This window comes from Lathyrus oleraceus, chromosome 6 (genome assembly GCF_024323335.1).
Source record: "Lathyrus oleraceus cultivar Zhongwan6 chromosome 6, CAAS_Psat_ZW6_1.0, whole genome shotgun sequence".
Classification (NCBI taxonomy): domain Eukaryota; kingdom Viridiplantae; phylum Streptophyta; class Magnoliopsida; order Fabales; family Fabaceae; genus Lathyrus; species Lathyrus oleraceus.
In genome coordinates, this window is record NC_066584.1 from 293100666 (window position 1) to 293114610 (window position 13945).

The following is a 13945-nucleotide window of genomic DNA, read 5'->3' on the forward strand; positions in this document are numbered from 1 at the left end:
AATTATTAAATAATTTTGTTAATGATATATATTTTTATTGAAAGTTTTCGTAATATCAAAGTTAGTATAAAAAAATAACATTATACTTGAAATTTTAAACTATATATTATATTTTTTTATAATATAAATATATAATAATTATCTTCACAATTCAAAAGTTTTGGTACCGTCCCTGCGTTATAGTGTTCGTGCAATTTAAACGGGCACTCACATTTTTTTATCAGGTGTCATCATATTTCAACTTTCGAATCATTGGAACATATGTGCCACTTCTGTCGCATCTCATGGTTGCAAATGTTTTCCTTTTATTTGAACCATTGTCAGACTTTTCGATTACAATGTCAAACCCCAATTTACTGGCCTCCATGCAAACTCATTCAATCATATGTTCATGAGCAGCAAATAATTGTTAATTTCTAAAATGTTGACCAACGTCTATCTCGACAACAATCGGTTTAACATCATCCTCACTTCATTTTATTTAACATCATTCATCACTACATTCGGTTTTGCATCATTACTTACAGCAACTTTGAGAAACATATTTGGGTGCACCATATCTAGTACAAACCAAAAAAGAAAAACAATTAAAAACTCACAGTAGTAGTGAAATTCAGAGATGCACATCCGGACGTAACGTACATTTTTTCAACTCAAGAACAAGATAATGCAAGCAATGAGGGATGAAATGAGTAAACTTTACCATGAATTGAAGTTTCTTTTGCTTCCTTTGATGTGATAAAACACAATAATGATGATTTGGAGTCGAAAAGTTGATTGAGAATTAAAAAAAGGGTTTTGGGTTATATAAGTGATATGGAGTGTGGGAGAGATGATTATGCAACGTGGTTTTACATTTAATTTCCTGCTTGATATTTTTGGAGATGGATTTCCAAAATTGTCACTAGATAGTTAAATAAATCAGCTCAATGAAAAATGTGAAGTAAATGGAGTTCATGGTTTTTTTTGGAGATGTATCTTCGAATACATCCAAGAAAATTTCGCAAATGTATCTTCAGACCAATTTTTTTTGCATAACTGGAATAACTATTTGATTTACAAAAAATAAGACGATCTAAAATGCATTCGAAAATGGATCTTTAAAAATACTTGAGAGCATTTTCAAATTTTCAGCTTTATGAGTCACACCCTAAGACTTAGAAAAGAGATTTTTTTACCCAAATACCCCTAATTTTAAAAAAAAAAATCCCAAAATAACCCTGATTTCAAAAAAAATCTCAAACTACCCCACTTTTAGGAGGAGGCGCCAATCCAATTGGCGTCTCCTCTTAAAATTAGAGAGGAGACGCCAATTGGATTGGCTAGGGCACATGGTGCAGCCAATTCAATTGGTGTCCATGTGTTACTTTTGAGAGAAGGCGCTAATTGGTCTGGCGCCTCAGTGCAAAGTACAATTTTTTTGTTATAAGTAGAGGTGTTGTGTGAATCATTTTTCCACGTCTCATTTCATCATTTTGCAAACATGTTTGGTGTTCGTCGCCGCTATGGAAAGGTGATTTATTCAAGAGACAAACCTCAGATGTTGATGCTCTTCTGGAACATCACTACTTTCGATCAACTGAAGAGGGAGCTGGTTCGTTGGTTAGATGGAAAAATACCAGAAGGGAAAAAAATTAGAAGTATTGAGAGACTCGACAGTATCTTTGGTTAGGTGCGAATGAAAACTGATAAGGATGCTAGGGAAATGGTGTTTGGACGAGATGACATCACTTTGATTGTTGTAATCAGTTAGAAATATTTTGTTTTCAGTTTGCTTATGTTATAATGATGTTTGTTGTGAACCTTGTTGTAACAAAAACTTAATGATATATAAAAATTGAAGGTTACAAAATTCCAATGTTACAAAAAGATTATGACTCAGATGATGCTCCTCGATTGGGACAGTTGTTCTTATTGTGTCCCGGTTGACGACAGATACTACATAATCTTATCATTTTACTTGTCGTATCCATTTATGTTCTGATATGTGTGCTGTTTAGTCGTCCTTTTTTCTTTCTACACATCTCGTCGTTGTGTCAAACTATGTCACCTTCATATGGAGACCAGTATTCCTCCATTGGTAACACCGAGAAGCTTTTGTTATAGACATTCATGACGGTAATGGCCTTGTAAACATCAGATAGATGGTTGTAAGCGTCCTGGAGAGTATGTGCGCATGCTGCAATGATATGGGAGCAAGGAATGCGGAAGGCCTGGAATTTTCCACAGTCGCACCAACTTTTGTTTAGTTTGACAGCATAGGCTAAATTTGGTTTCCCCTCATTGTGGTCAATTGTTTCCTGCAAGCTGAAATTTTGCCTATGACGGTCAAAGACTGTTACCGCGTGTGTGCTATCTTTAATGCTCTCCTCTTTCATCACTTTCATGCAACACTCACTGAATATTTGCCCAGACATTAACACTGCACTCCATCTTTTACCTCTGGTTGCGAAGGTAGAAGTCAACCTATAATAGGTTGATCTTACCAAGGCGGTTATTGGCAGATTTCTAATGCCTTTGAATACGCCGTTCATGCATTCCACAAGGTTTGTTGTCATGTGGCCCCATCGACAGCCTCCGTCAAATGCCCTTGTCCATTGCTCTACTGGTATGTTATTCATCCATCTTCATTAGATAGTCTAATTTCATCACGGTAATATTGAAATGACGGTTGAGTTAAAGCATACCCAGCATTCACCACTTTCTTGCGAAGGTTCTTATCTTTTATTACACGCATGAAGTTTTGTGCGAATGGTCTAATGCAATAGACATGGGTAGAAGGAGGATCATGTCATCCGTTGTCATGGTTATTGTAAGCACTCTCAATGGCAGCATGTCTATCAGAAATTAAACAAAGATTGGCTTGTGGAGCCACATGTGTTCTGATATGTCGAAGAAAGAAACCCCAACCACCAGCAGTTTCACCTTCAACCAGAGCAAAGGCAATGGGAAAGACATTGTTGTTGTCGTCTTGTGCAACCGCCATAAGCAAAGTACCCTTGTATTTGCCGTATAACCATGTTCCATCAATTTGAATAATAGGTTTGCAAAATGTAAAACCTTTGATGCATGGGCCAAACGCCCAAAAGAGGCGGTGAAAGATTCTATTTTCAGTAACACAGGTTCCGTCTGGCGTCATTGCTAACAATGTCTCCATAATTGCAATATTTCGTGGCACATATGTTTTTAGTGGCCGTAAAAACCGTGGCAATTATTTGTATGAATCCTCCCAGTTGCCGAATACCTTTTCAACAGCCTTTGTCCTCGCAAACCACGCTTTCTTGTAAGATGGAGTATAATTATATCTTGTTCTGATATGAGATATAATTATACTCACCTTGATTGATGGGTCTTTTTTAACAAGCGGCAAAATGTCTTGACATATCAATGCAGCGCTTAATTTACGGTGATCTTGTTCAACGTTAGTTGCAATGCAACTGTGAGGTGGGTCTATTGAAGTTATCTCCCAAGAGTCGCTTTTCTTTTTGTGAGACGTAGCCAACCGAAACTTACAAAGGATGTTACGACATTTGATGACATACCATCTTGAATCAGTGCGTTTCACTGTGAAATCAGCAGAGTTATTCATGTGAAATTTTTTGATAGCTCGCGCACATTCTTCTTTAGTGCAGAACATGTCTCCCACCTTTAACTCGCCTTCTAATCGTCGATACGGGTTATAAAAAACATTGTTTGATGTTTCATCATCATGCAGATCCATGTTTGTCATATGTTGAGGCGGATTGTAGATATGACTTGGAGGTAATGGAGATGGTTGATCATCATCTTTAATGTTTTTGTTCAACATTTCATCGACCTGTGTCTCGGTCTCTTCTTCTTCTTCATCAACGACGTTGACTTCTGCTTCTACTTCTGGGTCGACGTCGTCTGAGTATTGTGAATCAAATTCATCAAATTCATCCTGATTAGTTATTTGAGATTGTTGAGATGGTATACTTGGTTGAAGAGTAATATACAACTCAATACAGTTGCAGCCAGAATGTTCGTGACTAACAAACATGTATTCAACATCTTCATCATCCCGTACCTTTAGCGGGAAAAACTTGCATTGATTGTTCTAAAAAAATGGATTTTGATACGTGATCTTTAACACAATACCAGATCCTATGCAGGATTGAATTCGTTTTTTCAAATGCAAGAAATTTGCATTTCTCTTGATCGTAAGTCGAATGGTATCGGTGTTTCGAAAACAAGACCTGTATAACTCAGACTCATATGTCTCACCATTGCAGTGAACATTGACACTATATTTTGGTGAAGATGACATTGTAATATTTCTAGTGCAGATGAAAATTAATTTCTTACTGCAGATGAATGTGTGTTAATTGTTGGATGTTGATAGTAAGACACTTGAATAGGTAAGTGATTTGTCTAACATGCAAGCAAGTCCGAAGTGATGTGTCTAACATGCAAGCAAATCCGAAGTTACGTGTCAAACATGCAAGTTATACGGAAGTGATGTGTCCAGCATGCAAGAGAGAGGAAAGCCATGTGTCACACATCCAAGCCCTAACTCCAAATGAATTGGCACCTCCTTGCAATCCTTGCACATGGGCGCCAGTCCATTTGGCGACATCATGTCTTGCATGCATGCAAACCTCGTAACCAAGCATGCAGAGCTAGATGTGTCATGCATGAGCCTAGGGAGGCGCCAATTTGAATGGCGTTAGCATATAGAAAATGCACATGGGCGTCAATTCATTTGGCTAGCGCATGCAATCACATTTTTCCAAGCTTCCACACTTTTGCATGTCACACCATATAAATAGGCAGGTGACTAACATTTCTTCCACACCATCACTCATTACTGATTTGTTAGATGATAACTCAAGAGGCCAAGATATACTCATTTCACGCCTTAAGTCATACTATAATAGTTTACATTTAGATGAGCATTCTACGGAAGAGGCTCGAATAATAAAAACTAGGTGTTACATTATGCTTTTAATTGGTTCTTTTTTATTTCCCGAAGGTAGTGGTTCTAGTATGCATGTTATGTATTTACCTGTACTAAGACATGTAGATAGAATATGAAGTTACAGTTGGGGATCCGCTTGTCTGGCCTATCTTTATAGCTCTTTGTGTAAAAATTCACACAAAGACACATCTACCTTTTCTGGATGTGCGGTTTTGCTCCAAGCATGGGGTTGGTCAAGACTACCGTCCCTAGCGCCCGTCAACAACAACCCTTTCACATTCTCGTATGCACAATAGTAAGTTGTTTAAAATGTTATATATTTACTTACTTTATTGATTATTATCTCTAACTAATATTTCTACCTTTATGGTGCAGATGGTCGGCTCGTGGTATGAGTTATAACAGATGTCCTAGACATTGTATTACCCAGTATCGCAATCTCTTTGATCACTTTCGACCGACAGATGTATGGATAATAACCTAATTATTTCGTAATAATTTGTTAATTTCTTCTACCAAGTTTATAATCTAACATACGTTCACATTTCAGTTCATTTGGCGTCCATACCTAAATTTGGATCATGACCACGAAATCAACGAAGAAGACGCAGTCGTATGGACTGCATGCACACCGATCATAAGATTCACAACTGTAGAGATGCACAACAGTGATCGTGTGAAATTGAAGTTCGGTATGCTTCAACACATCCTAGATCCCCCAGCAAACCTAGGAGAATGGCATCTGCGCAAAGTTAACGACCAATGGAACTTCAACCCATGTCAAAGCTTCGCTAGATCTGAGTGTCACAAATGGAAGCACCGCCATGACCATGTCTTAACTGACGCAGTGATGCCAAATGAAGAAAAACCAAGTCGTACTTATATGGCTTGGTACAGATCGGTTGGTTTTGAGTTCATCGTCGAGAATATGTACCTATACGACTCACGCCAACAAACTTACACACCAGACGCCTCAACATCTAACCCCTAACAACATTGACAGATCGGTTACACACAACCCCATATCCGTCAAACTTTCCGTTCCACAAACACACAAACGTACAACCCTAACATGCCATACACCCAACCACAATACCAAGAGCATACCCCGTACCACCACCAACAAATAGATCATCAACCAAAGACCCAACATCGCTTCGCACCTACACATCACCCTACCAAAGTCGCCTTAGCCAGAACACTCAACGATCATTTAACACCAACTGCCCTTCCTCCTACCATAGTCAAGAAGCTCAAACCTCACAAAACTGAAACCTTCAACAACCCTATCTCTACCAAACACCACAGCAATCTTTCCAACCTTTCCTTGATGCATCGTTCACACCAATGTCTCTCTTCAACCGTCCCGGTCACCCACCAACAAGTCAAACACAACCCAACTACTTTGGCATGGGTCATGAACTCGGTTATGGCGGTACACCTTCGATGCATACTCAAGACTACGATGATTTGTTTGAATATCTCAACAGGTCATCTCCTGCAGTTAGTAGTGATGTTCCTGGACCCTCAGATGGTCAAACACCAGTGGTGAATCATCAACGTGGATTAGGGTCACGGGTTCGGGTAGCTAGGAGATGTGGGACCGGAGGTCGGTTTAGGTGATCTCTATCATCAACATTAGTCTTTTTGTGTAAACGGGAATTTATATTAATATGAATTTGTCTGATTTCGAAATTACGTATCACGTGGACGTTTTTGAAAAAAATTACAAAATACACTGAGATGTCAATCCAATTGGCACCTCTCTTTAATCCATACACATGGGAACCGATTGAATTGGTTGTACCATGTGCCCTAGCCAATCCAATTGACGTCTCCTCTCTAATTTTAAGATGAGACGCCAATTGGATTGACGTCTCCTCCTAAAAGTGAGATAGTTTGGGTATTTTTTTGAAATGAGAATTTTTTTGGGAATTTTTTTAAAAAACGGGATTATTCTTATAAAAAATTCTAGAAAAGAAATTGCCTACTTTTCTTCCACTCATTTGGCTCATTTTTGTTAAAATGCTCCCGACAGTGTTCCACCAATAGGCAAAATGTAAGTGATTTGAAAATAGCCGCCTGTAAATACATACAATTTAATCGGTAGTCGCAAAGATATCCAATTGAATGAGGATAGGTCCAAATATGTGCGACACTTCGCATAGAGTGAAAATTTAGCCCCTATACTATTTAGAAACAAAAATGTGGGTCAAGATCATTAACATAATAAAATAGAGACCAAAAATATAATTAAGCAAAAACAATTTGTCAATCCCTTGATAATCAAACAAATTCATCAAAAGTACGAACAAACACATACAATTGATTTTCCTTCACCAATCCTCTTATTCATAAGACAGCATATATTGAATTGTTAATTCTCAACTGCCATGAAATTCTCAACTCAGTCAACAAAACTAGTTTGTGTATGATCAAATGGTATCGGAGGACAAGAATCAGCTCAAGTATAAGCTTTAAACTTCCTTGTATTTGATTAGACAGTCATACAACCGTGATCCAAGATATTCTGCAACCTGAGGATGTTTCACCTGTAAGAGAAAAATTACAACAAAGGAAATATCAGAAAATAACATGAACACTTTTCAATTTCTCATATTTTAAGAAGCAAGTTCAAAAATGATACAAAAAAAACATTACCATTGCAATATTGATAGAATCACATTTAAATAGAGCATGGAGATTTGTTTCTATACCGCGACCCTGTCATAAGAAATATGTCAGTCTTTAAACTCACTATGCGCACCAATTTCTGACAAGGTTTAGTGAATAACTATATTGGACTCATTGGAGGATAAGAATTCATACCATCCCTTCTAAAATAACAAGATCTACATCACTGGCAAGGCAATTAAGCTCTTGTGACACCTTTGTAAGATCAATAACCTGCAATCCATAGAACAAAACAACAAAGAAGCATGCAATCATGTAATCATCATACATGTCAGTGATTTGACAGTATAGGCCATAAAATGAAAGGAAACCAGAATTTTCCTAATATAACAAACAAAATATTTCTGATAAAAGCCTTACAGGTAAACCATTTCCAGAGTTGGCAATTAAAAGATTTGAAGTGCTGACACCCAAGAGACGACCTTCTTCATCCTTTAACTGGCAACCAACATGGCTGAGTTAGGAAAGGAAACAGGTTTGGTTATATCAAAAATTTGTTGAAATTAATTTGTGTTACCTTTGATACAATTTCAATTAGCTCAGAGTAAGTCACATCATTGATAGAAGGTAAGTCATTAGCAGCCAAAACAACCTGCATTAAAATATTCAAACAACTTACAAAATGGACTATGAAACATGTCTTCTATAAATAAGTGTTAAGTGGATCTAATTTAAAAATCTGAAGCTCCTTATAAAGCAGAATGGATTCCAGGTATTTCAACATATTGATTTATTGTGTTCAATAATAAAAACACTACCATTATCCTCCTCATCCCTACCCCACTGCAAAAACACAATTGCACCAAGAAAAAAAAAAGCCACATAATTTACATGTTTCGACAGTTGTTGCCTCTGTCTATAAACATAGACACTTCAACAAAAGAACATATAACATTGTTTTAGCAATTGGTATCAAACTTCCAGACCATAAAATACAGTTGAAAGAGAAATAAATTAAAGTGTGCAACCTGACTCCCACGCCGAAGGAGCTCCCTTGCAAATGGCAAAACACCTAAAATAATATCTGCACCTGAGTTATCAACAAATATGAGAACCTGCCATGAAAAAGAAAATGATTATGACACTACCCTTGGACAAAAAATTGTCAGAAGACATAAAGGGCTTTATAAGAATTGTATATTTCTTTAGCCATACAACACTTGCCTTCTTCCAGGACTTCTTGCTCCATCTCATTTTGAGAGCGTCAAGGTCATCAACAATCCAAGGTCGAGGGAGAAGATTTTCACAAGTAGTCGAAAACGACATTCCATCCCTAGAGAAAACTTCAGCAAGCTTCAAGAAATTGAGGGAAGAAAAAAAGTAACACATCAACTACAAATACTTAATATATAATCCTCCAAACTATGGCAATGATTGTAGTAAACAACAGTCTTCTAGTAGGCAAATAAACTCATTTTGATGTAAAGTTCCCGTGCAAATTGTCTGCGAATGGTTGTACTAAAACAGTTCTCCATATAGTTCAGTTAAATTCATACTAACTAGCCTCATTTTCAATTTGTGGGAGTTATTTCACAGCGATTAAGTTCATTTCTTTAATCAATTGTTAGCTACCATTACACCAGAAGTGAACAAATTTACAATAGAAAATCAACCTACCTCAGCAGAACCAAGATCAAATATGTTCCCTGCGAAAATTCCTCTAACTAAATTCTCAAGTCGCTTGCCTTCATCTTCAATGGCATCATTTAGACTAACAACATTCTCAAATAGAGAGATGGCTTTTGCATTCTCTTCATCCTGTTGTATTCAATGTAAAGGAATTACAAATCATGGCCAAAATAACAAACGGAAAGAGCCCGTTTGTTATATATTAAAAAAGTGGTTTATCTTTGTATTTTCAAATTTGATTTTTCTAAGAACTTCAAAAAATGTAAAAGTTGTTTCAAACTCTTTGTTCTAAATTAAAAGAGTGATTTTTACATCCAATAACTTAAATATTCATTATTATAGATTTTAACATCTTGAAAATACATAATTTTCAAAAAGATACATGTCAAAAATGATTTTCATGAAAAGCTATTCAAAATTTAATTGAAATTTTAACATAAAAAAAGTCATAGCTAAAGGATGAAATACATAAATATTTTTTTTAATCAGAAACTATCCTCGAAACTACATGATGATTTATTGATAGTTAGAATAATACTCCATCCCATCTCTTAATGACAATGAAAAGTAATGGTGTTAAATTTCTTCAACTTTGGGCAACAAAAATATGAAGAGTATGCAATTAAATTTTGATATATTCTTGATGCAAGATGTTAAATTACTTCAACCCCAATAATCAGATATTCATACTTTTCTTCCATATTTTAGCTGAATATATTAGCATTTATCACATAGAACAGCAGATTTATTGCTTAAACATGCCTTGATTTTCTTGAAGATATCTCTGAATCCCACTTCTTTAAGGACTTCCTCGCGAAGTCTGCATAGAAGCTAGAACAAAAACACAGAATTAAGAGAAATGAAGAAAAACACAGAGGGGGAAATCAGACATATACCAAACATTTTACTTTTTATTATTTTTCTCTTTTCCATATAATATCAAGTAAAAAACATACAGAGATATCAACAGGGTCGTCATAACTTGCCGGATCTTTCTTCAAATCTTCAAGTATTTTAGCATACCTTTTTGAAACAAACAGACGATGCAATATTGCAATTAACAACAAATTGAACATTATAGGATAAGGGCAGTACACGCCTGATGTCCATAAGAAAGATTATGCTTCCTAATAATTTCAAAACAGCATGCTGATCTTGCTAATAAATAAGATGTAAAAGCATAGGCCTCTAGTGCAAAAAACCTCTCATGGTGAACAAAAGGGGAAGGATGAAATAATGAGTGGTCACCTAACCTTTGAGCAAAAAGTTCGGCTCTACTTGCAGCATCAGGGACAGTGGTATCATTCTCAGCATGCTTCCTATACCAAATCAAAGTTATAAATTGATAAAAACAAGAAACTTTGAATTAATAAAATCCTTGCAATAATATAAGATTCATACTTCGCTAAAACAGAATTTATTCACATCAACCTATTTAATCCTTAGACGTAAGAAAAGGTATATTTGTTGGTTCTATGGTGACTCAAATTATAAGTCATCGCTGCCAAAAAAGGCATTCGAGATATGAATTTCTGAAAGAGAATCGTGAACCACATACACAAAAAAGTTATTTTTAACCAATATAAAGATAGATAAGTTATGAATGAAGATGCACCAATTTCGTTTTGAGAGAAATAAACTTTAAGTGTATGTTCGGTTCCACTTTTGAACACAGCAAAATTGATTTCGCCATGTTTGAATGTTCTCGAGTAAAATTGATTTTGCCTACATAATTGATTTTAAAATGAAGCTAGAATTTGGGGCTTTAGCCTCTAAAATTGATTTTTAGTCTCGAATTTCTTAAACCCACTTTACATAAATGTTTCCAAGAATAGATAATTTTACATTCAACTCACTTTATACAAAATCGATTCATTCAAAATCAACCAATCAGCTAGTAAGAAAGAACATACCTATAGGAGGGGATACCACCGTATAAGAGATTAATCCAAGATAACTCAGTGGGAGTGGGGACAGTTGGATCATCAGAAGGGAACCTCATAGGAATGCTACACGGTTTGTAAGTGTGAGTATCAGTATCATCCATCAACAAAGAGAATCTTACCAGCTGTAATCTACTACTCTCCATTACTTCTTCTGAAATAGATAGGTAGAATCCAATTAACAAAAGGCTACAAATAATACAACAGAATATTACTTTCAGTGTGGCTTTTTATCAAACAGTACGCATGCATACCTACAAAATGTATAATTATGAAAGTAATATAATTTAACCATGATAACTATATAAATTAAATTCAGGGAACTCTGTTACCTTGTGATTTGAAGTCTGGTGATTGATTGAAGGAGAGAGAATTAACCCTGCAAGAAACAGCACGTGAATGGAAGGACAATAATGAAGATGATGCAAAAATATTCGAAGCGCTGAACCTATGACTTTTAATTGGTGTTGGTGATACTATAAATGGTTTCAGTATCATCATTGAAGTGAAGCTGTTGCTAGTTGCTACTATCAAGTTGTGTTAAGAAATAAAGTCTAGGTTAAAAGTGTCGTTGAATATTGAAAATAGGATATTTAATTATTATTTTTGTCACATACCTCTGGAGTTTGATTATGGAACGTTATTTTTCGTAGCATTCACTAAGGTTCTTAGGAAGCCACCCACGCTGGAAATTCAACTCCCTGCCTTTGTGGAAAAATTCTCTACAGTGCTATTTTCACTAGAGCTGATGCACTTCATATCTGTACCTTTAAAATCTTAGATCCAATTATTTATTTATATTTTATGTGGCTAAAATTTCACAGGACAAACTATTAACCGGAGACAATATATCCACTTGCTTTTGCCCATTGTTTTTAGTAGAACAAAAGAAACTATTAGAAAAATGATAACGAGTGTCGCATGACCAATCTTTTAAGACTTTAAAATAGCAAGTCTTTTTTTTTAAATATACATATTTAATTTATTGGAAATTGAAATAATTAGTTTTTCTATAAAAAAAAATGAAATTTATAGACTGTCCATGAGACATTAGTTACTCAGAATATATATATATATATATATATATATATATATATATATATATATATATATATATATATATATATATATATATATATATATTACGATGATAATAATACTAATTCATTCATCCTTAAATATAAAGTTCAATAAAGAGTGAGAAAAAATGGTTCTGCTAGGGCAAAATTCTGAGAACAATGGAGAGGTAACAATGAGCAGCACGATCTAAAGGCGAGCAATACGAAGAAAACCAAGGGTGGATAAGATAGCTTTTCACCACATTCTTCGTTATCCAAAGACCGCATTGATATTTTGGGGGGTGGAGTGGACGAATCAAATGAGGGAGAATCGAATGGAGTCTCTGCACACGTAGGAGTAAAATCCTTCAAAGATATGGTGGTGGGGATAGAGAATCAGAAGTTAGCAGATGGAGATATGGAGGATGAAATGATAGATCTGAATGGTATAACGGTAGAAGAGCACACTAACGAAAAATATGAGTGTTCGGAGTTTATTCTTTCCAAACTTGATGAGAAAAGAATATTTAAACCATGGAGAAGAGGAATTATTGTGAAGCTGCTAAGGAGAAGAATTGGATACAAAGCTTTGGTGACATGATTAAAACAAATGTGGGTGAGGAAATGGGTGATTAATATCATTGATCTGGGAAATGATTATTATCTCGTCATATTCTCACATGATGATGATCATAACGTTGGGCTCATAGATAAACCATGGTTTATCTATGATCATTATTTGACAGTTAAGGAGTGGAGTCTCAATTTCCATCTGGCGAGTGAAACGATAGAGAAAGTTCCAGTGTGGGTGTGCATGGTCGGATTACCAATAAAATATTATGACTCTCGAGTTTTAACGATCATTGGAAATCAAGTTGGCAAAACTATCAAAGTGGATAAGAATACCTTGATGTAGGAGCGGGGGAAATACGCTCGATTATGCGTTGAAGTTGATCGTGCAGAATCTCAGTAGAGGTGGATAGGAAGTTAAAGACGTGCAGAATCTCAGTAGAGATGGATAGGAAGTTAAGCAATCAATGGCGAGAAAGACAAAAAAAAAAGCATCGGATGGCCACATGTATTAAAAGTAGGGGTGACAAACGTGCACGATCATCCCGTTTAAGCCCACCCAACAAAAGTCCACAAAAAACGCGGTTGAGACAGGGTGGGCTTTGTTGATGGTACGAGCCTAAAATCTTGTCCCGCCTCACAAAAAAAGAATGTAGAGCGGGTGGGCCCGCGGGCATTGCACCTTTTAAGCCTAAAAAATGAAATTGTTATGTGAATGTTCGCGCTTGCAAAAAAAATGGGACAGAGCGGGGCGGACATATTAGTGGGTGCGGGTCTAAGATCTTAACTCATCTTGCAAAAATATGCAAGAAAAACAAACATGTCTGACGGACTGGGCCCGTTTTGCCACCCCTAGTTAAAAGCTTTACCTTTAAAGGGGAATATGTGGGACAATAAAAGATACCAAATTAGAATGTTACAGGATTACTTGAGGAAATCAATATGGAGAAAAATATTGTTTCAGTTACATAACTTAAAGCAGAATGAGAAATATGCATGCACAAAAAAGTCAACAATTGACCAATGGTAGAACAGAGAAGGAAGACATGAGAGTTGAACTCAACATAGAAGAAGTAGAGCTAAATGTTCCATGTTCACCTAATGGGGGAGAC

At 35.9% G+C, this 13945-nt stretch overlaps 1 protein-coding gene across 3 annotated transcripts; it reads right to left on the reverse strand.

Annotated features, from left to right (window-relative positions):
- Positions 1 to 7192: 7192 nt before the first annotated feature.
- LOC127095965 (damage-control phosphatase At2g17340) lies at positions 7193 to 11985 on the reverse strand. 3 transcript variants are annotated; one of them, XM_051034605.1, is made up of 14 exons: positions 11823 to 11985; positions 11538 to 11584; positions 11176 to 11394; positions 10516 to 10581; positions 10219 to 10285; positions 10025 to 10093; positions 9251 to 9391; positions 8798 to 8926; positions 8602 to 8688; positions 8151 to 8225; positions 7994 to 8071; positions 7769 to 7846; positions 7601 to 7663; positions 7193 to 7491 (listed from the first exon to the last, which is right to left on the reverse strand). In XM_051034605.1, the coding sequence occupies exons 3-14, from the start codon at positions 11349 to 11351 to the stop codon at positions 7417 to 7419; spliced, it is 1104 nt and encodes a 367-aa protein (XP_050890562.1). In that variant the 5' UTR covers positions 11352 to 11394; positions 11538 to 11584; positions 11823 to 11985; the 3' UTR covers positions 7193 to 7416. The 3 variants fall into 3 exon arrangements, with proteins under 3 accessions (XP_050890562.1, XP_050890561.1, XP_050890560.1); XM_051034604.1 differs by having other exon boundaries at positions 11176 to 11359; positions 11823 to 11984; XM_051034603.1 differs by lacking the exon at positions 11823 to 11985 and having other exon boundaries at positions 11176 to 11359; positions 11538 to 11787.
- Positions 11986 to 13945: the final 1960 nt, after the last annotated feature.

Bases quoted from the DNA above. Each gene is read 5' to 3' on its own strand.
- LOC127095965 (XM_051034603.1), bottom strand. From the start codon at position 11,706: ATGATGATACTGAAACCATTTATAGTATCACCAACACCAATTAAAAGT. The intron at 8,689-8,797 runs GCAAGTGTTGTA...TTTTCATGGCAG, and splicing joins GCAAGAAGTCCTGGAAGAAG to GTTCTCATATTTGTTGATAA. The intron at 7,664-7,768 runs GTATGAATTCTT...TTCTTATGACAG, and splicing joins TTGTTATTTTAGAAGGGATG to GGTCGCGGTATAGAAACAAA.